The 25,317-nt window shown below is 46.5% G+C and overlaps 1 protein-coding gene across 31 annotated transcripts in view; it reads right to left on the reverse strand.

The window, feature by feature from the left end:
* The window catches only part of MBD1 (methyl-CpG binding domain protein 1), a 61,164-nt gene extending 36,124 nt beyond the window's left edge, over window positions 1-25,040 (reverse strand). For 2 of the 31 annotated variants that reach the window (XM_027526233.1, XM_027526234.1), the window contains exons 1-19: window positions 24,836-25,025; window positions 23,463-23,596; window positions 16,932-17,046; window positions 16,678-16,844; window positions 16,512-16,594; window positions 16,308-16,348; window positions 15,789-15,935; window positions 15,570-15,698; window positions 15,314-15,388; window positions 15,065-15,184; window positions 14,913-14,981; window positions 14,191-14,358; window positions 13,549-13,848; window positions 13,318-13,455; window positions 12,844-12,975; window positions 12,697-12,758; window positions 6,541-6,724; window positions 2,565-2,794; window positions 1,903-2,076 (exon numbers count right to left, since the gene is read on the reverse strand). In XM_027526233.1, coding sequence (XP_027382034.1) covers window positions 1,903-2,076; window positions 2,565-2,794; window positions 6,541-6,724; window positions 12,697-12,758; window positions 12,844-12,975; window positions 13,318-13,455; window positions 13,549-13,848; window positions 14,191-14,358; window positions 14,913-14,981; window positions 15,065-15,184; window positions 15,314-15,388; window positions 15,570-15,698; window positions 15,789-15,935; window positions 16,308-16,348; window positions 16,512-16,594; window positions 16,678-16,844; window positions 16,932-17,046; window positions 23,463-23,572 — 2,444 coding nt within the window. In that variant the 5' untranslated portion in view covers window positions 23,573-23,596; window positions 24,836-25,025. Of the gene's footprint in view, window positions 1-1,902; window positions 2,077-2,564; window positions 2,795-6,540; window positions 6,725-7,828; window positions 11,595-12,696; window positions 12,759-12,843; window positions 12,976-13,317; window positions 13,456-13,548; window positions 13,849-14,190; window positions 14,359-14,912; window positions 14,982-15,064; window positions 15,185-15,313; window positions 15,389-15,569; window positions 15,699-15,788; window positions 15,936-16,307; window positions 16,349-16,511; window positions 16,595-16,677; window positions 16,845-16,931; window positions 17,047-23,462; window positions 23,597-24,835 lie in introns of those variants that run through there. The other 29 variants (XM_027526219.1, XM_027526217.1, XM_027526218.1 and 26 more) reach the window with 29 other exon arrangements.
* Between the last annotated feature and the right edge of the window lie 277 nt (window positions 25,041-25,317).

The raw sequence follows: 25,317 nt of genomic DNA on the forward strand, positions 1-25,317 counted from the left end.
AAAGCCCTGAGTAGGCATTTTTCCAAGAAGACATACAAATGGCCAAAAAGTATGTGAAAAGATACTCAACATCACAAATCACCATAAAAATGCCAATCAAAGCCACAATGAGATTATCACCTCACACCCGTTAGGACGGCTATTACAAAAAAAGAAAAGAGATGACAAATGTTGGCAAGGATGTAGAAAAAAGGACACCTTTGTACACTGTGGTGGGAATACAAATTGGTAGAACCATTATGAAAAACAATATGGAGATCCTTCGAAAATTGAAACTAGAACTACCATATGGAAACAAACTGTTTACTGAGGTATGAACAGATAAAGAAATTGTGGAATGGGATATTGTGCACTCAGTCATGTCTGACTCTTTGTGGCCCCATGGACTGTAGCCCACCAGGCTCCTCTGCCCACAGAATTTTCCAGGCAAGAATACTGGAGTGGGTTGCCATTTCCTACTCCAGGAATGGAATATTGCTCAGCATAAAAAAGAAAATTCTGCTCTTTGAGACAACATGGATGAACCTGTAGGATATAATACTAAGTGAAATAGGCTGGACAAAGAAAGACAAATACTATATGATCTCACTAAACATGGAATCTAAGGGGAAAAAAGGTTTGACATATAGAAACAGAGAGTAGAATGTCAGTTCTCAGGGGCTAGGGGATAGAAGAAAAGGGAAGATTTGCTCAAAGGATATAAATTTTTAGTAATAAGATGAATGAATAAGTTTTAGGGATCTAGTGTAGAGTATGCTTATTTAACTTATATGCAGAGTACATCATGAGAAACACTGGGCTGGATGAAGCACAGGCTGGAATCAAGACTGCTGGGAGAAATATCAATAACCTCAGATATGCAGATGACACCACCCTTATGGCAGAAAGTGAAGAGGAATTAAAGAGCCTCTTGATGAAAGTGAAAGAGGAGAGTGAAAAACTTGGCTTAAAGCTCAACATTCAGAAAACGAAGATCATGGCATCTGGCATTTGCCATCACTTCATGGCAAATAGATGGGGAAACAGTAGAAACAGTGACAGACTTTATTTTGGGGGGCTCCAAAATCACTGCAGATAGTGATTGTAGCCATGAAATTAAAAGACACTTACTCCTTGGAAGGAAAGTTATGACCAGTCTAGACAGCATATCAAAAAGCAAAGACATTACTTTGCCAACAAAGGTCCATCTAGTCAGGGCTATGGTTTTTCCAGTAGTCATGTATGGATGTGAGAGTTGGACTATAAAGAAAGCTGAGCACCGAAGAATTGATGCTTTTGAACTGTGGTGTTGGAGAAGACTCTTGAGAGTCCCTTGGACTACAAGGAGATCCAACCAGTCCATCCTAAAGGAAATCAGTCCTGAATATTCATTGGAAGGACTGATGCTGAAGCTGAAACTCCAATACTTCGGCCACCTGATGCGAAGAACTGACTCCTTGGAAAAAGATCCTAATGCTGGAAAAGATTGAGGGCAGGAGGAGAAGGGGATGACAGAGGATGAGATGGTTGGATGGTATCGCCAACTCAATGGACATGAGTTTGAGCAAGCTCTCAGTGTTGGTGATGGTCAGGGAGGCCTGGCATGCTGCAGTTCATGGGGTCGCAAAGAGTCAGACACCACTGAGCGACTGAATTGAACTGAACTGAATGTAGAGTATGGGGACTACAGGTAATAATTCTGTATTGTATACTTGAAATACACGGAGAATAAATCTTATGCATTATCACCTCAAAGCAAACAGACAGAACTTCTTAGTGCAAAGATGTATGTATAATTAACAAGACTTAAATGTACAACTGCTATGCCCTGTTAGGGCTACACTTTACTGTAAATCAGTCTTCCTAAATAATCTTTAATATACAAACTTCAGATTTGATGTGTATGTTTTCTGACATCATTACCTGAATTGCTGGTCTAGCTTTTCAGCCACAAAATCCTGTCTCTCTTTTTCTTTCTTCTCTCTTAATAATCTTATTTTATCTCTCATTCTATCTTTTTTCTCCTCAATAGTTTCTTCTTTCAATTGCATTTCAGTAAAATACTCATTTTCCTCGGATGCTAAAAGTTCACGTAACCTAGGTTCACAAAACAAAATGACAACAACAAGCAAAGGAATTAAAACCGTCATGCTACATGTACCATATCACTAATTGCTTTTTATTTTGTTAAATTCAATTTCAGAAGTATATATTCAGTTGTAAATTTTGTAAGAAGGAAAGATCATTACAGTATTCCATAAAATGAGTTGTCACCTAAAGCAATAGAGACTAATCTACGCCACGTTTTATTTGATCACGTACAGATGAGATATGTGATCTATATTTCAACAAAAAAAGCAAAATGAGCAAGATTTTAATTATAATAACAAAATATGATACAATATGTTCTTTTGATTTCTATCAATAGGTTATCACAAGTGAAAATAAGCTATTGGTTTGGTAGGAATAAGACTAGCTCAGCCATGATCCTTACTATAAAAATTCACTTGATTTTTGATTGGTCAATCTCAGGCTCTGGTTTCAGAATGTCTCAGAGTCTGGATTAGCCAGTTTTTAAGCCTTACTTATTTCGTCTTTCTTCAGTGTTGATGATAAACCCTTGCATGGCATCCTTGACTCTTGCTTTCACAAGACTGTCCACAAACTTGCGGTCATTGTGCTGGTCCCACTCAGTTTTCAAGCGATCCCGCTCGATTGACTTAATGGAAGCCAAAATAGCATGATGTTTCTGATGGCTGTGTTGGATTCTTTGCAGATGATGCTCAGCTCCTTGGCCTTTGGGAGGCTTGGCTCTCTGGAACAAAAAAAAAAATCAAGTATCACTTATGATAGACCCAAAATCAACTGCATATTTTCAGTTAATCCACAATACCTGTATTAAACAAAATTTGGTATATAAAACTAATATATCCTGCTATAACTGTAAACAACTTAAGTGTCTAAGATGTAACTTGTTTGAATTATTTGAAACCTGTACCTAAGATGTCATCAAATCAGTCTCAAATATTTCTCAAATGCCATTTGAATAAAAGTTCATGGAATTATAAAGTTAAAATTTTGAATGGGACTCCAGAGATTATCTAATCAAATCAGACTTAATTTATTTGCCCAAAGTGCTCTGAGTAGTGAGGGCAGAACTGAGTAGAACAAAAATTAAAGGTCTTCTAATTCCTGACCTTAATCTTGCCACCTACTATCCCACCTTGCTTTTCAGGGCTCTGACAACATAGTTACCACCATCAAAATCTTTCAATTAAAGTAAACTACTCACTAAGTATATAGGATATACATAACAAGTTGTGACAGTGAAATATCCTTTACTAAGAAGGAAGTAAGGAAGACAGAAAGGGAGGAAGGGAAAGAAGGAAAAGAAGGAAAAGAAAAAAAAACAAAAACTAATGGTAGAATTTGACTCCTATTTCTACTGTCCCAGAAGTTTAATGCAAGAGCTGTACTCCTGACATTCTGGGATTAACTTGAATTTCTGTGAATATGTTCATTTTATACAAACTTTCATCAAAAAAGTTGGAAATGCATACACCATTGTGAATAAATATTGACACATTTGCTAAAATCATATGGACTATATCTTTTCTATTTCTGCATTGCTAGCATGAAGCATGGCTACCAGTATCAAGTTCTCAATACGAATGAAGAGGAAAGATGAATGAATGAATGAATGAAACTGTTCATGGGTGGGCTCGATGTGACTCTTGCCCCTCCTGGGGCCACCATGAAATCCATGGTTTTGAGCTTTGTGTTTTCAGCCAGGTTTAGCAAATCACCCTTAGGTGAGCAGTCAGACTCTGGTGTGCTGATGCACTGTAACAAAGATTTTAACTCGCGGCACAGAGTCAATCTCATCATTTACACTGAGAGCATCATTGTCTGGATTACCAGAATACTGGCACTGAAACTTGGTAAAGCAGTCTCCTAAGGAAATGAAATCAACATTTGAAGACAGCCTCATGAAAAGATTCAAGGTCTGGGGTATACACATGGGTGCCTAGAATAGTTGAACAAGATAATACAAAGCTGAGGTAGGTTGGAGACAGAAGGTGATGTTGAAGGTTACATCATGGGAAGTAGCTAATTCATACTGAAATTATTTAGAGCCTAGATTTAGTTAACAAACTACTGTTCTCTAATATGTATGGCATCCTATGAACGCAGACTCAGTGATAACAAAGCAGAGTTGGGTCAAGGCTGCACCCTGAGCAGGACACACTCAGGCTCCTAGTAGACAGATGGGCTGAGAACAGGAACCAAGCACCAAGGTCATCAGGAGTCAACTGTCTTAAGTCATCAGGGCAAGAATCAGGCTCTGAGGTACATTTTGACTAAAGAGGAAATAGCAGTGGAGGGCAGCGAGAAACAGACTGAGCAGTAGCAGGGAATTAGGAAGCCCTTTAAGGCTGTGGCATCCTGGGTAGGAAGACCTTTGTGGTCAGGGAGGACCCTGTCTTTGGATGAATAAAGTAAGATCTGGAGTTCCCAAACAAGATGGTGCCAATCCATGCAGTCTCAGCATTATGTACTCAAAACCTATACTATTTAAAAGAAAAATAATATAAACCAGATCTGCAATTTAACATTTTGATGTAGCTGTATTAAAGAAAAAAAGAGAGAAACAGGGGGAATTAATTTTAATATATTTTTATTTAACCAATATATAGAAAATATTATCTCAATATGTGACTCTAGACATATTACAAGTGCTCAAATTTGTGGCTAGTGGCCACCATACTGAACATTGCAACTCTTAAACCATGCTAAAATCAGAATGAAGGGTTTAATAACTACCCTGTACTTTCAAGGTCATTGAAAGCTTTTGTTACTGTAACATCTCAAATTAGTTTCTACTATTACAGTTTAATGTCTTAAAGAATAACATCTTACAAGCTAAGGTTTGATTCTGGCCTCTACTGATAACTGTGTGATCTTGAGTAAGTTACTTAACCTCTTTGAGTCTCAGTTTTCTCACCTGTCAAAAAGAGCAAAACAAATGGCTTCCTAAAAAAAATTTATTTCAAGAAGTAAATAACTGGGTCCCTAGGAGGCACTCACCAAACAGCTGCTCCTTTTGCTGCTTCATTACTTCAGACATTACATCTTTCACCACCTTCTCTTGAAGAAATTGTTTAGCATTCAAGTCTCATCTCTGGTGGTTTTAACTCTTCTCCCATTGCAACTCTACAACCTCTAACATCCACACTTCTTATCACACTCTGGTATCTGAGATACACCAGCTCTGACTTTTCCCTTTCCTCTTTATTCTTCTATAAACGTTAAATATTCAATAGGCCTGCTTCTCTGGTTTGGTGGTGATTTGGTGGAATGAAAATCCTTACTGGTTTCCAACACAAGGAATGTCACCTGACCAGTACCCCAGCTGAGCTCAGGGTTCAGATACAGAACCCAAAGTACATCCACTTCTGTCCGTCATAAACCTCAAACCCTACAGACTGTAGAAGACTCCAGTCTCCTGATTTCCAAACCCAGATCCTACAGTCCCTGGACCTAAAGAAGAGGGAGCAGGTCTATAAACTGACTGACAACTGCTATGTGCACTACAGAGCATAATAAAACTATATCGTTCATCATCTCTGACCTTTCTTCCACAGTGTCCCGACACGGACAATACAGTACACCGCGATCAACTGTGCTGGCACACTGTGTTAATCTTTAACGATTTTGTGCATGAGCAAGTTGTTTCTGCAATTAGATGATAAGCAGTTTGAAGGCAAGGACCAAACTTTTAGAGAAAGCGAAATCTCCCAGGGTCAATGTATTCACCCCTGTATCTTCCACAGAGCTGCGCACACAGCAGGGACTCATGTGATGCCTCTATCGTTGCTTAACTACACATGGAGGTTTTCTGGCCTGTGGAAACTAGTGTGTAGAAGCAAAGGAATGCAGGTGCGTGGACCACCTGTCCGAGGTTCTGAGCAGCGCTCATCAAATTCTGCAGCACAGCGTTCCCCTGGTCGCCTACCACCACTGCTGCCGTAAAGGCAACCAACCTCCTATTCCCAAGCCTGCAGGTATGCTTCTGTTATGGTTGAGTCAGCAAAGGAAGGGCCCTAAAACCACTCAAAACCCCCAAAGGCCAGCACTCTTCAACAGACGGTTTTCCTAAACGTACAGAACTAATCCCGACCATACAGCTGAATCACTGCCAGCCCAGATCCCAGATTTCCCTGCCACCTGACCCAGCGCCCTTTCCTTGACACACACTCTGCATTTTAAGGGGACGACCTCTTTTAAAAGTCTTGCAAGATCTTCAACCTTCAAGATCGCCAGTGGTGATTCTCCAAATACAGAAACTAAATACAGCTGAAGGGGGAAGAAGGGTAGGGAGGGGCGGAGTAAGAGAGCTAGGCAAGAGACCTTTTTCTTCCTTCGTTCAAAATTCAAACTACTGCGTCAGGCACCTGCTTCCCTTGAGAGAACCCCTGCTGGGGGCCAAGGCTGGGTTGGGTCCTGAGATGGGGAAGATACAGAAAACGGTAGGATCCCACACACATATCCCGTGCTTACCACGATCACGACTTTGGGAGTGGGCCCCTTAACCTCTCTCTGTACGATGCCAAACCGCTGGCTGTACATTTTGGAGCTTCCTCGGGTTGGGGGCGGTGTCCGCTGCGGTTCCCCAACCACAGCTACCGGCGGGACGAGCTTGTGAGATGCACTGGTCTGGTTGCCAGTGGTGCGCCTCGCGGGGCTAGGGACAGGTGAATGGGGCGGAAGTTGGTCCCGTTACCATGGTGACCACAGACGCGGGCACTCGCTACTTCCTCTTGGAGTGGAAGAGCTGAGTCTGCGCAGTCCTCACCCTGCCCTTGGCCATGCCTCCCTCCGACCTCGGTCCCTTTCTAGGATTCATCAAATAGCAGAAAAAAGCCTCCTTAACCCGCAATGAAGTCGAAGATCTAATTACATTCCAACTGACTTTGCTATTTATATCCTGTAATGTTTAAAAGCATGAGAAAAGTTAGCGGACACTTTGTAGGATGGTCAAATTGTGAGGCCATCTTTAAGTTAACCTTTAGGGCAAATCATCACAGGACCACCTTATTCGCGTAGTTCTTTACGGGAACTTATAAGGTATTTTCACACATAAACCCTTTCAGTTTCACAAATACCTGACTGATGGAACAGCGGGTATTATCCTCAACAAGCTGAGAGCGCCTAACTGGCATTCTAGATCCCAGGCAGAAGAAACACACACACACACACACACACACACACACGTGAGGAGACCTTTTAAGGGGCCCTCAGCACTGGCATTCTAGATCCCAGGCAGAAGAAACACACACACACACACACACACACACACACACACACGTGAGGAGACCTTTTAAGGGGCCCTCAGCACTGGCATTCTAGATCCCAGGCAGAAGAAACACACACACACACACACACACACGTGAGGAGACCTTTTAAGGGGCCCTCAGCACAGGTGGAGACTACAGCTGAACTTCCGCTCAAGAGCAAAGTAGTGAGTGAGTGAAAGTCGAAATCCTGTCCGACTCTTTGCGACCCCATGAACTATAGAGTTCATGGAATTCTCCAGGCCAGAATACTAAAGTGGGTAGCCTTTCCCTTCTCCAGGGGATTTTCCTAACCCACGGATCGAACCCAGGTTTTCCGCATTGCACGTGGAATCTTTACCAGCTGAGCTACAAAAAGTAGTAGGTAATACCTAAAAGTCAAATGACACTTTGGTACTCTTCCTGAAATGGGAACGAACATGGAACTTTAACAGGAAAAAATCAGCACCTAGTAGGTCACTGACGTGTAATAAAAGCACAACTAGTACTGCGTATCCCAATTTAAGACCGCAATTTACTATAAATCAGCATTCCCTAATCATTTGTAATCCGCCCACTTCGGATTTTGCATGCGGCATGTTTCTAGGTTTGGACTCCATTTCCTGAATTGTTCGTTCAGCCTTTCAGCCACAAAATAACGTCTCTTCTCTTTTGAAATTTCTTTTAATAATTCTCTCTCATTTTGTCTTTTATCTCCTATAATGCTTCTTCTTTCAATTGCAGTTCGGTAAAATACTCATTTTCATTTACTGCTAAGAGTTTACGTAGCCTGAAACAAAAGAAAGAAAAGAAATTAGACGATCGTTTCCGCTCCCTGGACGGGGTCCTGAAGGCTGGTTGCTGGATCTTCGATTCCCACGGGTGCCTGGCCCGCTGGCTGGTCTGCTCTGGTGACACCACACCCTCAGAAGGGCGGTGACGCCCTCGGCCTAGGGGCGGGGTTTGGTAAAAGCCAGATTCTCGGGCCCCCGTTGGGAACCTCCGAGGTCCACAGCCTGGAGGGTCCCGTCAACGTGAATTTTCAGCGACATGGGAAGCGGACTCTCGGCGACACCCGGCGGCCGTAGAATGTCCCGGCGTCGGTCCTGAGCTCTTCGCGCTGCGCCCTCACCCCGGGCGTGTCCCGTAATTTAATCCCGCTTCGGTTTCGCCCGCGGAGCCACTGTGAAGAGGGGAGTCGGCTTCCCTCTGCGCTGATTCTGGACCGCCTCGGCCCAAGGGAGGCCACGCCCCAGGGACAGGGAGTTGAGGGGCAGCGTCTGTCCAGCCCTGGCCGGAGGACCAGGGTCCGGGGGCCAGCGCCCCCTGGTGAGCGTATTCGGAGGGTGGCGGGACCGGCCCTGGCATGACAGCCAAGTCTCAACCTCCAGGGGGGTCTAGGAGAATTGATTCACCCAAGATCCTTGAACAGAACTTGACTTTGATCTTGCCACCCGCTTTCTATACCAGTTTCTCAGAGGCAGTCTATCAACACTTAAGCACCATTAAGATACTCCCCCCCAAAACACTAAATATATATAAATCAGTAAACGGGACAATAAAAATCATTTAAAAATAATTTTAAAATAGAACAGCATAAACTATATTATTTCCAATGCCTATTGTACCCCAACAAGGTCACGCAAGGGCTGTCCTCCCAACAGTTTCCTGAATTCTGTATTTTCACCATTAAATTCCACGATAAAGTTGGAAATTCATTCACCATTTGTAAATACATATTGATGTATTTAATAACTGCATGAACTATATCTTTTTCATTCCTGAATCTCAGTATTAAGTACAGTGCCTACCATGGGTCAGGTTCTCGATACCTGAATGAATGACACAAAAATAGCCGAGACCAGCAAGTTTTTTTCTGGATGGGCTTGACAGAATTTCTGTACTTGCTGGGGTCACCATGAAATGGTCTTCAGCTTTACATTTTCAGCAACGCAGCTTTACCAAGTTATCCTCAGGTGAGTTGTGAGACCCTTAGGAACTGATTCATGGCGGGGTGGCTTTGTAACGTGTCACCGTGACTAGGCTACGTTTCCCAGTATCCCCTTCCTGGCATGCTTCCAGTTAGGACAGGCCACGAGAGATTCTGCGTGGTAACTGGAGGGCAGATGCGCGGCAGCAGCACGCTCAGAAGGCTGGTGCAGGAGCACCAGGCACTGTTGCAGTTCACACGTCACTCATCTGCTGGCTCACCTCGTTGGTATGGGCAACAGTCAGGTCTGCGGCCAGGCCTGCAGCTGCTCCACCTTCCCCAGGATCTTCCTTCAGCTTTTCTAATTCTTGGACCAGATGCATATTTAACTCTGTGATGAAGGGCACCAGCTTCTGCAGGACACCCACGTCACCGAAGTTGGAGGTGGTGAGAGGCTGACATGGCTTCCAGGCCATCCTTGTGGTTTCCAGCTCGTGCTCATGGGCGCCAGTGTGTCCTCCGTCTCCCACTTTTTACATCCATCTTCCCTTCCCGATTGCCTGCCCTGCAGACTTCAAGCTCCAGCATTAGATGCAAAGACAACAGCCTTATACAGACTGTTCAACCAGCTCCCACAATTGCATAAGATCAAATCACCTACAATAAATCCCTTAAGATAATATACATATTTATATATACATTACACACATATATAAAATCTTTATATTAGTAGTGCTGCTTTTCTGATTGTATCTTGACACACACAGTAACCAGACTTATCTCATGAGTCAGAATGCTATTCTCAAATTTCATTTAGGGCACCACTGTCAAAATACCACCAGAATATGAGAATTGGGTGGTTGGATCCTGGGAGGGAGCAAAACAGTATGAGAAAATTATCCAGTCTTGACTCTGGCTGAAATAAGTAGGGTAAGGCAAAGGAAGGAGCAGAGAAGGATGGCAGAGGGCTATACAATGAGTTAAAGTAGAGAAATGCTTAATCTACCTCTGAATATCTAAAGCTGCAAGGCTGGGACTACAGTAAGCAAGAGAGGCACATAGGCTACAAAATTTAGGAGGCCGGCACTCAGTCCCAGCCCAGTAAAGCTAAGTAATGAATCACACATGTCATTTTTTGGCACTTTATGAAAAACTGGAAAGTGAGGCAGGGCTGAGCCAAGACTGGCCCTTAGGTGGGACTTGAAGCAGGAGCTCAGACTTCTAGAAGACAGGGGCTGAGAGTAGAAACCAAGTACAAAGGTCATCAAGGGACAGGGGAGGCAAGTTTTGAGGAAACATGAGCCAGGCCAGGAGCTTTCATTCTGAAGACTGCTTTGGCTGAGGGTAGGGAGTGATGGTAAGTATCAGCCGTGGGGAAAGACGCCCTTTTCGGTTTGAGGAATCCTATGTGGCACCCAAGGCCTGGGAATAACCCAGTCTCAGGAGGCATGCGTGCTTTGACAAGGTGGCACAATCCACCCTGTCTTGGTGTTTCCTATGCCACCCTAGGGGCAGCAGCTTTGTACGGGGTTTATTATGCTTAGAAGAATCCAGCTTTGTAAGGTCACTGGAAACTTGTTAATATGACACTATTACACACTACTGGATATAGGTTACAGTTAACAGTTTAGTGGCTTAACTTAAAAACAAGGCTTTTACAACCTGGGCTTGATCTTGATCCTAGGCTCTACTGATACTAGCTGTTCGACACTGGACAGGTTATTTAGTTTCTCTGAATCTCATTTTCCCTTCTGCAAAAATGGGCACAATCAAGCCGTTCTAAAAAGATGTTTTTGAGGATTAAACCAGGTCCATGGGAGGAACTCAACGAATAGCAGTTCCTTTCCTCATTTATTCACATTACATTCCCAATACATTCCGAACTGCTGTCTCCCTGAGGAAATGTTTAGAGACACTACCAGGTCTCATCCAAATCCATTTAGAATTATTTATGATGATGGCTTGTTTAGGCCGAAGGTGGCTTTAATCACGTCGGCTCTCCCATCCCAGCTCCCCCATCTTTAATATCCACACTTCTTATGACACTCAGGCTCCTGGGGTTTGCAATGGTTGGAGGAGATGCACAAACTTTCTACTCTTTGTCTTCCTTTTCTGCTTATTTCCTCTATAAGCTCAGAGTACTGAACAGGCCTGCTCCTCTGGTTTGGTGGTAGGTTTTCCCAGTTCCTGACTCCCACACAAGCCCTGGCAATCCATCTATGGTCCAGCCTCTGAGCAGATCAGTGTTGTCTCTGATAAAGTCGGTCTGTAAATATCACCTTGAGTCCTACAGTCTGTAGAAGCCTCCAGTCTACTGCTTTCTACCTCCAGGTTTTTTAAGGTCCTTGGACCTAGAGAAGAGGGAGCAGGTCTGTATGTTGAATCAGGTTCCCTATGTGCAAAATGAAGCATCACAAAACCATTTCCTACTCTTTCATTTCCCCTTAATTATCCCTTCCCTCTCTTCTACAATCTTCCATTGCAGACAACATAGCACATCATTACTTTTCTGTTAATATGTAATGATTTCATGCATAGGGGAAACAGCTTCACCACTTGGATTATAAGCTCCCTGAAGGCAGGAATCCTATGTCTCCCGAAAGATAAGCCTCCCAAGGTCACTGATTCACCAGTGTGCCCAGCAGGGCCTCAATCAGTACCTCAGTACTCGCCCAAGTACAGGTGGAGCAGTTTCTGGCCTGCAGACACTAGTCTGCAGGACAAAGGAATCCAGGGGTTCAGGTCAACAGTTTATGCTGCCTGTCTGGCTCTGGTCAGGGCTCTCAGCAGTCCTACAGGAGGCAGCGTTCCCCTGACCTCCTCCCACCAGCCCAGTCCTATAGTCCTCCCACCTCCCTATCCTTCCTTCCACTGCCACACCTGTAGGACAGTTCTGTGCAGCAGCTGAAACAGTTAATGACCTCAACAGGCTCCAGAAAATCTCAAGAAACACAGCCTGATTCCTTCCACTGAGGATACTTCAGTTGTGTGTGGGCCCCAATCACAAAGCCATCTCAGGACCAGATCTCCTGACCACCCCCCACTGACCAGCCCATCCATTCATCTCTTGGAAACTCCACAGGCCTTCAAGACCCCAAATGATGATTCTCTGAATAAAAACTTCTAAGTCTGACCCCTGTGGATTTTCTTAAGAATACGGGGGAAAAGCTTTCCTTATCTTCCCTTTTCTTTCCAATCTTATCACAGGGCACCATCACCTCTCCCACCATCACCTCCTGTAACCCTCCTCAAGGAGGGCCCTGGCCCAGACCTCAGGAGAAATTTCTAAGGTCCTGCACACACTCCATCACTGATGGTGACCAGAGCAGTCGTACTGGGCCTTTACCTCCCACTACACCATGCCAAAACGCTGGCTGCTCTCACGACTCAGGGCCCACATCTGGCCAGAACCCCTCCCTCCGCCATCCCGACCCCTCACAGTGCGGGGCACACCTTGGCAACCAGACTGCTGTGTCCCGGAGGCGGGTTCCACCCAGGCTGAAAATCTCCGTGATCTGGGGAAGAATTAACATCAGGGTCAATATGACTGGTGGGCCTAGAGCAGGGTCAGGACAGAGTGGGGCGTCCCCCAGCACTGACCACGGGCGTGCCAGCCCCTCCTGCCTCCTCCTCTGGGGGCAAGTCAGAGGTGGAGTCAGCCTTGTTGTCGTCCTTGTCCTCCTCAGGGTCAGGTGGCTCTTGCTTCACTGCTGGCAGGCCTGGGTCTACTGCCTGGGAGAGGCGGGAAATTGGCAGCTGTCAGAAGGGCAGGGCTGGCCTGAGGAAAGTGTCCCTACCAGCCAACCTGTCCCTGTGCTGACACTCCGTCACACCTGAGCACAGAAAAACCATCACTGTCTACAGATCTTTCCCATTCCTCACAGATTTCCATCTTTCTGTTAAGTGGGCGGCAAAGCAGGCCAAACTAGTTGCCTGGGGAGGGTGAGGCATCTGTCAGACAGGCGGGATAATTCTGTGAGAGGCTGTCATCAGCACACTTATTACTGTGTTCAAAGAACCACCATCATGGCTCCCCATCACTCTGCTCACAGACCACCCATCACTGACCCCCACCTTGCTGGGGCAGCCAGGCAGCAATACAGGAGAAGTCAGGATGGCTGTGCCAGGTGTCCAGTCTTCCTGGGCATCCGCCTTCTCTTGCTTCACCTGGGGTAAGGCCACAACCCAACTCAGGCCAGGGCACTGGGCCTCCTGTGTGGAGGAGGATGGCAGCAGACTTGGTCCCAGCTTCCCTGCACGAGGCTGGGTGGGGTTAGGAAGGGCAGGATAAGGCGGGACCCTCACCTGCAACCGAGTTTCTGTGGAAGCCGGGGCTGGGCCAGGCACCTGCACGGGACTGCTTGCACCCTCCCGTAAGAACACAAGGTCAGTGCCAGGTGGGGGCAGCACAAAGCCACTGCCTGCTTCCTCCTTCACTGGAGTCTGGGCTCGGTCTGGTTGAGCTGCGGGTGTGGCCAAGGGAGGCTTCAGGGTCTGACCCAGATGGGGCCTTCGAGTAGAGCCAGGCCTCTTTCGACGAGGGTGAGCTGGGGGCGGCGATGCCCCATCTTCGGACCCTGCCCAGACACTTGGCAGCAGCCGCTTCTGTGAGGAGAGGTGGCACGTTATGGCCACCAGGTACACTACCACCCTGCTCTGATTGATGCGCCCAACCCCGTCAGTTCCAGCACGGAATCTCCTTATGGACGAGCCGCTCATCACACAGGCTGTGAGTCTCCTATCAGCAATGACAGTACCTCCTAGTTTCATTTATCCCAGCATAACGTCTGCTAATTGGTGGCAAAACCCACCGCCCCCCCAACCACTCTGAGGCTGCAGGACCCACTAGAGGTCTGCCCGCCCCTCCCAGGTATCAGGTGGCAGGGGGCATGAGGGGGAGACTGGCACTATTCCTCCCACCCACCAGACCCTTCCTGCTACACCCACCATAGCAAACTGCAGGCACTGGCGCCAGCGACACTTCTGGCGCTTCTGGTTGCTGCCCCCAAACTTGGGCTTGTCACAGCAGAAGTCGCAGTGGCCACAGTCCATCCGCCGCAGGCAGGCTGCACAGGTCCCACACTTGCGGTTCTGCCGACGGTTTGTGTAAGGCTGCTGGGAACAGGAGGTGCGGGGCTGTCACTAGGATAGTGACAACGCTGCTCCTGTTGCTCGTCCACCAGCCCCACTGGAGGGAACTGGCTCCCACTAGTCACACCTCCCGTCTGCGAGTCCAGCGCCAGGCGGTATCACTGTCCTGGAAGGTCCTTGATACCATGAGCACGGTGGCTGCTTCAATACAGTATCCATCATTCTATCTGCTGGTCCCCCACTAGCTACCAAGATAACGTCTCTGACCCCCGCCTCCAGCAGAATTTTGCAGACGCCCATTAGCTCCCATCGCTGCGCCCGCTCATCCTATGCGGACTTCGGGCACTGTGCCAGCTTTTCCTCTGTGAGCCCCATCAGAGCGTTGGTTCATCTGACACCAGGCCCTGTCACTGCACCTGGGGGTCCCATATTAGTTCCTGCCCCGCTGTCTGCTCAGCCCGTACTAGTATCCATCACTGTACTTGACTACTCCCCTATTAGGCCCATTGCAGCATCTGCTTCTTTGGGTTAACCAAGCGCCCTGGGAGAGTCTATTCAGGTAGGGTGAGGCCACTCACTAGCTCGTCCTCGTCTACACAGTAATAGATGAATTCAGCAGGTGGCGAGGGGGCCAGGGCTCTGGGGTGCTGCAGAGGCAAATGGGGTGGGGTCAGGGCAGGTAGCTGGTGAGGTTACGGTTGTGCCGTCCCCCTGCCCACCAGGGCCTCACCAGCTCCGGAGACTCTGGAGGCTGCGGTGGGGGAGGTGGAGGCGGTGACTGGGCTCGGGGTGGACGCCGCCGGGGCACCACCTTGGAGTCGCAGCCTCCTCTGCGGCGGCCGTGTTTACCCTGAGAGAAAGGCAGAAGGCAAGTTTAGGCTTGGCGGCACCAGGCAGACACAGACCACCGCCCTCCCCTCAGGTGTGCAGAAAGCATGCCAGGGGGACAGGCAGGCAGAGTATGGGCTGGGGCACTCACAGCAGGGGGAGCCACAGCCAGGGGAGGGCGTCGTTGACATCGCTGATGGTGGCGACGGAGGCGGTGAGCAAGGTGCTGGCAGACAAGGGCAGGTAGGTGAAGCCAGAGCGGTGAGTGTGAGGTGGGGGAGAAAAGAAGACATGAGGTGGGCAAGGCCAGGTGGAAAGACGGAAGCAGCAGCAGCTTCAACCACAGTGTAAGCGCTGCCCCAGCCCCCCACTGCACAGCCCCCACTGGCCGCTCCACTCTGACTTACCCGGAGGCAGCGCCGCTGGACGCACTTCCACTGGCGCCGGAGACCGGGGCGCGGAGGGCGAAGGCAGACTCGACAGCGGCCACAGTCCTCTCGGGTCTGACAGCCCCGGCACACTCCACACCCTCGGCTCTGTGGGGGCCGGAGGTGTGAAGCGTGGGGCCAGGGCTGAGGGCCAGGAGCACGGGTGAGCCTTGGGCCCACCCCAGCTGCCTGACTCACCCTTTCCACAATGCGGAGGCACCGTCTTCGCTCACACTTGCAGAACAGCCCCGAGGCCACATCATGGGGCAACTGCAGGAGGCAGGTGGAGCAGGCCCCACAGTCTTCCTTTACCTGGCAGGCCGTGCACTCCCCGCAGCCCACACGCTGCCAGGAATGGGTGGGGCAAGGTCACGGGTCCAAGCGGAGTGGCTCCAGGAGCACTGCCCCTCACGTGTCTGCTGACCCCACATTGGCCCCTATCACCACGTCTGCTGGTCCCCCGTCTGCCTCATCACTGTCTGGTAACTAGTGATTAGCCACCATCACTGAGGCCATAAACAACGTCTACTCTCCCCTGTGACCCTTATCACAGTGTCTACTGATTAACTTCCATTACTGTCGACTGCCTGCAGCCAGCTCCCTACAAAATGACCCTGACATCCAGTGGATCCATCACTGTTCCTTCAGACTCTGACCAGCCCCCATCACATCCTGCTCCCACCACACACTTGTGAGGAGGAAGTAGGCTGTGCTTACCTTAAACATCCTCTGCTCCCGATTGAAAGCGATCCTCTGTGCTGCAGGGAGGGAGACAGAAATGTTAAAGGAGCATCAGGTATCTGACCTCACGACTCCCTCTGCTCTGTCATCTACCACTAAGCCCCCAGCCAGATATCTGTATGCCAGCCTGACACCGAGGCTGCTCCAGCTCTACCTCCCAGTGCCCCAGGGGCCACTCACCTCGGCAGTCCTTGCACAAAGTCTTGAGCCGCTGCCTTCGGGTACCATCTCCTGAAAAGCTGATTCCACAGTTCTCACAGCACCTAGGATGGGAAACATGGGTGTGGGGCCCTGAGTGTACCCCCAACCAGAACCCTCACGGACTTGACTCTAGCTCAACACTCACCCAGGGGCAGGAAGCGAAGCTGGGACTGTGTCAGTGTCAGCCTTGGTGTCATCCCTTGGTGCCTCCTTCCTGACCTCACTCTTCTGAGGTCCAACCTGACACTTCCGAGCCTTGGCTGGCTTCGAAGGCTTCTTCCGCTTCCTGCTGGTGATGGCCAAGGATTGGGCCTGGAGACAAGAGCAAGGGCAGAAGACCAGTGGGCGAGTGTCAGGAGGCTCAGCGCCCGTGCCCAAGTATTCTACACCGTACAGTACCTTGGGGGATGGATAGCAGAGGACGCCTTGTTTGAAGTCGAAGAGGGTGAGATCACATGCAGGGCCCAGGTATCGGGTCAGCTCAACTTTGCTTCGGATCCTGTCTCCTGTGGGGCTGGGGATGGACCAGGACAGGTTGGTACCTAGCTGGAGCCACTGCCACTCCACCCACACAACCCTCCCATAGGGCTGGTGAACAGGCCTGGAGAGCTGGTGGGATACAGGAAGCAGCCTGGGATCAACCTATGAACCCCAACCAAGAAACTACCCCAAATAACTCCAAACAGCAGGAATATAAAAGGTGTATAAATGCCAGCGTGTAGACAAAGATTAATAAATAATATAAATGCAAATGGATATGCACAGATTTATAATGTGTGCTACTACTGGCATTCCATATAAGTGAAAGGAAATACAAATAGCAACACAAATTAATTAAATAACATACATGTATTAGCATTTCATACTATGTACACAAACAAAATCCATACAAGAAAAAAACGTGTTTTAAATATAGCAGGCTCTTGAACAACACATGTATAAACTGCATAGGTCCACTTACACATGAATTTTTTTCAATAAATATATTGAAAAATTTTTTGGAGATTTGTGACTACTTAATTCAATGAATTATATAGCCTAGAGATATTGAAAAAATTAAGAAAAAGGTGTGTCATGAATGCATAAAATATATGTAGATACTAATCTATTTTATCATTTACCACCATAAGATATATACATGAAATCTATCATAAAAAGTTAAAATTTACCAAAACATGTGCACAAATACTTAAGATCGTATGTGGCACCATTTGCAGTCAAGAGAAACGTAAACAAAAGTAAAGATGCAGTATTACATCATAACTGCACAAAATTAACTGTAGCATGTATCATACTACTATAATCATCTCACAGCCACCTCCTGTTGCTGCTGCAGTGAACTCAGGTGTTGCAAGTATTTACTTTCAATGCCATGGAAGGCGAATCATCTCTGTGAGCAGTTTGTTTCTCCATAAAATTGAGCATCACAGTAGAAAGTGACCCCTTGCAGTGGTTTTTCTCATGTCATTTTCATTGTATTTAGTGCACTACTGTAAGCTTTTAATAACACCTTGGGACCCATAACAAAGTGTCACTGGTGATACTGCAAGTGCTCCCAAGAAGCAGAGAAAAGTCATAACATTACAGGAAAAAGCTGAATAGCTTGACATGTACCGTAGATTGAGGTCTGCAGCTGTGGTTACCAACAATTCAAGATTAATGAATCCAATATAAAGTGAAAGTGGAAGTGTCACTCAGTTGTGTCTGACTCTTTACAACCCCATGGACTACAGCCCACAAGGCTCTCCTGTCCATGGAATTCTCTGGGCAAGAATACTGGAGTGGGTTGCCATTTCCTTCTCCAGGGGATCTTCCCGACCCAGGGATCGAACCTGGGTCTCCTGCATTGCAGGCAGATTCTTTACCATCTGAGCCACCAGGGAAGCCACCCACTGTATGGACTATTATTTTTAAAAAAAAGAAAGGAAAAAAAAACAAAGGAAATTCAGAAACTGTTGCTGCAACTATGCCAGCAGCTCGAAAACCTTGTACTTTTTGCAAAATATGTTTTTATCTTGTACTGAAAATGCAGCTTTTATGTGGATGCATGATGGCTATAAGAAAGTCATATCTATAAGTTATAACAAGATTTGAGAAAAAGTCAAGTCATTATATGACGACTTAAAGCAAAAGCAAGGTGAAGGCTCTAAAGCTGGGGAATTCAATACCAGCAAAGGATGGTTTGGCTTTACAAATGTCAAGACAACAGAAAAAGCGGCTTCTACCAACCAGGAAGCAGCAGACAAGTTCCCAGACACCACTAAGAAAATCACTGAGGAGAAAGGCTCTCTGCCTGAACAACTGAACAAATTTTTAATGGAGATGAAAGTACCCTATTCTGAAAAGTAAAAAAAAAAAAAAAAGGTGCAAAGGACATTTATTAGTAAGAAAGAGAAGTGAGCACCAGGATTTAAGGCAGGAAGGGATAAACTAACTCTATTGTTTTGTGGAAATGCAGTCAGGTTTATGATCAGGACTGCCGTTATTAATAAAGCTGCTAACCCTCAAGCCTTGAAGGAAGATAAACACCAGCTGCCAGTGTTTTGGTTGTACAAGAAGGTCTTGACAGTGAGAACCATTTTTTTTTTTTTTAATGGTTCCACTGATGCTCTGTTAGGAAGTCAGGAAGTACCTCACCAGTTAAGGGACAGTTTTAAAAGTTCTTTTGATATTGGGCAATGCCCTGCCCACCCAGAACCCCATGAATTCAACAGCAGGTGTCGAAGTGGTTTGTTTGCCCCCAAACACAATGTCTCTAATTCAGCCTATAGATCAGAGGGTCATAAAGGACCTTTATGGCTCCTTACTCGCAGAATTCTATGGAAAGAACTGACAACACTATCGAAGAGAATCTTCATAGACAGAACATCCTAGTAGTCTGGAAAAACCATTGAAGATACCATCATCGTTATAGAAAAGAGTGTGAAAGTCATCAAGTGCAAAACAATAACTCCCTACTAGAGAAAACTGTGTCCAGATGTTGTGCATGACTTCCCAGAATTTACAGCCAAGTCAATCAAGGAAATCATGAAAGAGATTGTGGATACGGCAAAAGTCAGGGAGGGGATGAAGAGTTTCAAGACATCGATCTTGGACTTGAGCTAACAGACACCACACCAGAGGAATTAACACAAGACAACTTGATGGAGATGACTGCTGCTGAACCAGTACCAGATAATGAGGAAGATGAAGGAAGAGTGCCAGAGAAAAACTGATATTAGACAATCTAGCAGAAGGGTTCTGATATTCAAGACCACTTTTAATTTTATATGACATGGCCACTAAAATTAAAGCAAACAGAGGAAGAAAGATTGAGACAATGTAGAAACATTTTTGGAGAACTGAGAAAGCAAAAAAGTCAGAGAGAAATTACAGTGAATTTCTATAAAGTCACACCAAGTGTTTCTGCCCCTCCTGCCTCCTCCTGCCTCCCCTACCTTCTCCTTTTGCCTCTGCCACCCCTCAGTAAGATGAAACCCCCTTTCTCTTCCTCCTCAGCCTACTCAACATGAAGACGACAAAGATGAAAACCTTTGTGATGATCCACTTCCACTTAATAAATAGTAAATAATAACAGGCCGTACAGTTAATACTTATCTACATTTGTGGGTGTCTTTGTGTGAAAATCTAACAATTGTAAGGCAAGAACTGTATGAGAATTTCCCTGGTAGTCTAGTGGTTAAGAACCTGCCTGCCAATGCAGGGGACATGGGTTTTGATTCCTTGTCCAAAAAATTCCACATGCCGTGGGGCAACTAAGCCCGTGCGTTGCAACCACTGAAGCCCAGGCACCTACAGCCTGTGCTCTGCAACAAGAGAAGCCACCACGATGAGAAGTCCACACCAGCAACAAAGAGCGGCCCTCACTTGCCACAACTAGAAAAAGCCCCCGAGCAGCAACCAAGACCCAGCGCAACCAAAACAAAAGAACTGTATGAGACATTTCTGTGTCACCATCATCATCATGGCCCAAGTATTCCTCTATGCAAGACTCAAAATGGATAGCCTATCTTTATTCAGACATTTATAGGTAAATGGTATTTAACATAAAATTAATAACGTGTTAGTTTTCTTACTGTTTTATAACTATGCCGTCAAAGAATTACATTACCATACAGTATGCCTCGCTCCCTGGTTAATTAAAGAAACTGCCTATCATCACAGGTAAGTGCCTTGAAAAAACCCAAAAATGTACCAATGTAACAACATTGTATCATGAATATGATTATAATATTGTATGCCATAAAAACTTTATAACAATTTATTCATTAGTGTACAGGCTAGGCTACCAGAAAGCAGAAATATTGCTCCTTCTCAGTTATCAATGCATGAATTGTTATACCTGTAAATAAACATAAATTTTTTGTATTATGTTTTCATTTTTGATATCTGGTATTAGTAATATGTATAAGATCTACAATGCCTTGTGTCATATAAGATAGTATTAATGTAGGGCCTTGACAGTCAGACAACTTATCCTGTAAACAGATGATGTAAATTTAATGTATTGCTAAATACAGTACAGTGCTGTGAATGAACTTTTTCTTCCTTATGATTTTCTCCTTTTTGGGCTGCACCACTCAGTCTATGGGATCTCAGTTCCCCAAACAAGCACTGAACCTGGGCCATGGCAGTGAAAGCCTGGAATCCTAACCACTAGGCAACCAAGGAACTCCCACGTGATTTTCTTTAATCTCTTCTCTAGCTTATTTTCCCGCAAGAATACAGTATATAATACATACACCATACAAAGTATGTGTTAACCAATGATTTGTTATTGATAAGGCTTCCAATCAACAGTAGGCTATTAGTTGTTAAGCTTTTAAGGAGTCAAAAGTTATATGTGTATTTTTGACTGCACAGGGAATTGGCTTCCCTAATCCCTACATGGTTCAAGGGTCAAGTGTATGTGTACAGACAATATACATACAAATACACGTATAAACAAATAAATGCAACTACATACAAAACAAAGCGTAAGTCACTGATGTTGGAAGACAATACTCCACAGGTCACTCACATTTTTGCATGTCTTACAAGAGAGGCACTGACTACCCTTTGCAAGGAGCTATCTTTTCAAGGATGTGTGTACAGCATCAGCCTTGGAAGATAAGAGATAGGGTGTTCTTCCAGAGCAAGGAAGGCATCCTTACTGTCCTAACATTATTAAAGATTGGATTCCTTAAGCTCGGAGTTCCTTTCCCACAACAGTGCATGTGCAGATGCTAATTAAGTAGCCCTCTTCACGTCGCCCTGTGGGAATCGGCATTTGGGGAACTGGCACAAGAATGATGACATACAGATACTGCTGATGCAGTGAGTAATAAACTGTCGGTCAGGGAGATAGGGGTCCCTTATCTCCTACTGGTACCCCCCAAACTGAAACACACTCACTTGTTATCTTGCCCTAATTTGGGTAAAACCTCTGGCCTCTTCTATTCTCAATCACTGCACTCATTTTGAAAGTTTTATAAAAACTGTAAATACATGAATAAATGTACAATATAGACATAAAAATATTATTTATAAGCATATAAATAAATATAATTCTAGTTACAATTTAAGCAAAGAGCAACTTACACACAAAAAAGTTAAGAAAATTTAATAACTACATGACTAACATATTCTAAAAGACCTCAAATCCTTAAACGTAACTTTTTTATAAACACATATTTTCATGTATTTATAGTCAATTCTCATTATTCACAGTAATTCTGTTCTATAAAGTCACTTTGAACACTGAATTAGTGAGTACAGAATCACTGCTCCTAGGGGAACTACAGGTTAGGTTCCTGTAAGCCTCTGGTCACGTTTTTGTCAACCAATCAGTATATTACCCTGTTTTATGTGTGTTTCTGTTTAAAGACACCTTGTTTAATATAGTCCTCTTACAAATAATTAACTGCATGGTCTTTGAACGATTTAACAATAGCAGTTTTGGAAGCCATCTGTGTTATACAGGTTCCTTTGTCAATGTCCTTGTAAACCAAGCCAGCCTCATCAGCACTGAAAACCTACTCTTCTTCAAAACCCTTTTCCTGTACTGCACCTATCAGGTGTTTTTTAAACTTCTTCCATGGACTCTTTCATCTGCAGAACCTGCCTCACCTGCAAGTTTAACACTTTTCACAAAGTATCACCTTTGGAAACGTGTGAGCTAGCCAGCACCAGCTGAAACAGGCTTACTGTTTCCGTAACCCTAGGAACATGACAGCCGATGTCCTTTGCTTTCAGCTTCACCACACTGTCCACTAAACTCTGGTCACCACCTCATGGATCCACAGATTTAGCCACTTTTCCACCTTTTCCTTAGCTTCATCATGTACTACAGACGTTACTTTAGCACTTCCTGGAGCAGCCTTACATACTAATTGGCTAATTTCCTTTTTTCTAGATATACTGCCTTTTTGATTCATTAACATTGAACTCACAGTCAACAGCACTGCGACTCATGCCTGAACAAAGCTTATTTAACATGCATTTTCTCCATATGGCACAAAACAGACTTCCTGCACTTAGCTCACTGGACAGCACTTCAACACTACACTCGGGGGCAACTCTACAAAGCAAAATCACCATTAAAAAGTGCAAAAAACAGAACACTAAGTAGTCCTCAATAAGGATACTTGTTTACAGCTTAAGAGCTAATATAAGAAATCTTCATTCAATCTTGGCTGGGAACACACGCATCAGGCGACCTATTTCTTGCCGCTCTGTGCATATCCACAAATGATCATGAAAACACAGTGAGTATGACTTCAGGGGTACAAACAACAAATCTTAGTGAGTAACCAAATCTTCAAATATAGAACCTGCAGATAATAAGGATCAACTGTACATGCATACCCATAAATCTAATCACACACCCCTGATTTCACCCTGCCTAACCAGGTTCAGCCCTAACCCCTCTGTCCACAACCCACCCAGTACCTCTGGTAGTAGGTGTCTGAGCGTCCACAGGTGGCACCTGACTTGCGAAAAACCTCACGGCGCTTCCAGCCAGGGCCCAGGGCTGGGCAGTCCAGCCAGTCCTCAGCCATGGGGACCACGGAAGAAGCAGAGGCCTGCAACACAGAAGGGGCAGTGGGAAAAACTGAGGCGTTAGAAAGGGACATGTTGTGCCCCAGGCCACACAAACCTGTGTTTCTATTCATGCTTGTTTAAGACCTAGGACCTGCCACAAGCAACTGGCCAACATAAGGAAGAGTAAAGCCCCATTCCCACTTCGTTCTTCCCTGTCCTGGGCCCAGGAGCTTGTCATCCGCCCGGCTTCTTGATCTGGCAGCCCCATCCTCAACCCAAGGGTCCCCATCCTCAACGCATTCCTCACTCTCACCGTCCTAATCCCCAGTTCCTCCCTAACCTCAGCCAGAGAGACCGCATTCCTCCCATCTCTAGCGCGAGAGGCCCCCACAGGACTTGGCTACCTCAGTACTCTAACCTCCCATTCATTCCCTTCCTTGACCCAAGAGTCACTAATTTCTGTTAGTCTTTTAACCCTCCCATTCCTTTCCTGTCTGCTGTCCTCTTATCCTTCTACCTCAGTATTACTGCCTCCATTCCCCGAGTCCTCTGCCAAAGAACCCTCAGCTCCTCTGCAAGCTTGACCTGAACAGCCCCTCATTCCCTCGGTACCCTACTCCGAACGCCTCCGCATCTCACTTTCGCTCTGTCAGTGTTTGGAGTCCCAATTGCTTCCCGAGTCTCCGAACCCGCCCTATTTCCCTCTTCTGCAGTTAACAAGTTTCCTTTGGAGTCCTCACCCTCCGTTCCTCTCATCAGCTTGAGACACCCTGATTTCTCCCTTCAGCATCTGAACCCCCTACCCCATTCCTCTCCTCTTGGTCCAAGACCAAGCCATCCCTAACTATTGGCTTTCTGATTCCCTATTTCTCATCGTCCTCCATACGAGACCCCCGTCCCTCCCTTTCAGCATTCCAACTCATTTCTCCCCGTCATCAGCCCGAGGGCCGCTCATTTCTTCCCTTTAGCATCCTGGACCCCTATTTCTCTCTCCTTAACCCGAGAGGCCCCGATATCTCCCCTCAGCGTTCGGATCCTCCCCATGGCTCTCCGTCCTTGTCCAAGAGCCCGACACTTCCACCTGTCAGTCTTCGGAGCCCCTAGTCCTCCCTGTCCTCCGCCTAAATCTTCCCAAGACTCCCTTCAATATTCGAGGCCGCCATTCCTCCCACTCATCGGCCCGAGGGCCCTTCATTGCTCTCCGTCAGCGTTCTGAGCCTCAACCCTTCCCTATTCTCCGCCTGAGCGGTCTCCATTTCTACCCCCCTTGACCGTCTCACCAGCTCGGCTCACGGCTGGTACCTTCCACCTTTCTAGGTCCGCGGACCCATGGCGAGAATCCCGCCCGTGGCTCCCGCCTCTGCGGCTCCTCGCCTTCCTCCTCCGCAGCCGCTTCCTCCGAAGCTGTAGCTGTCGCCGCCGCGGCCGTTCGTTGCTCCAGGAACCGGAAATCCGCTGTCCCTCTCTCGGGTTCCGCCCCCTGGCGGGACGCCTGCGCGCTAATACCCCGGAGCGTGGGTCGTGATGAGTGGACCTCCACGCCTGCGTGTTGAGTCCGGCGGAGGAGTGCGCCCCTTTAGACGAGGCCTGCTGCGCTTGCGCACTGACGTCCAAAGAGGCTCGCGCCTCTTTAGAAAGCTGCAGGGCTTGCGCACCTCGCTTGTGCTCCTCCGCCCAGCTTTTGGTCTGGTCACGTGTGCTTTCCTAGCCCAACTTGAGGGGAGGAGGAGGATTGGGGTCGGATTTAGTCTCTTAGTGGCGG

The sequence above is a fragment of the Bos indicus x Bos taurus genome, chromosome 24 (assembly GCF_003369695.1).
Source record: "Bos indicus x Bos taurus breed Angus x Brahman F1 hybrid chromosome 24, Bos_hybrid_MaternalHap_v2.0, whole genome shotgun sequence".
Taxonomy (NCBI): domain Eukaryota; kingdom Metazoa; phylum Chordata; class Mammalia; order Artiodactyla; family Bovidae; genus Bos; species Bos indicus x Bos taurus.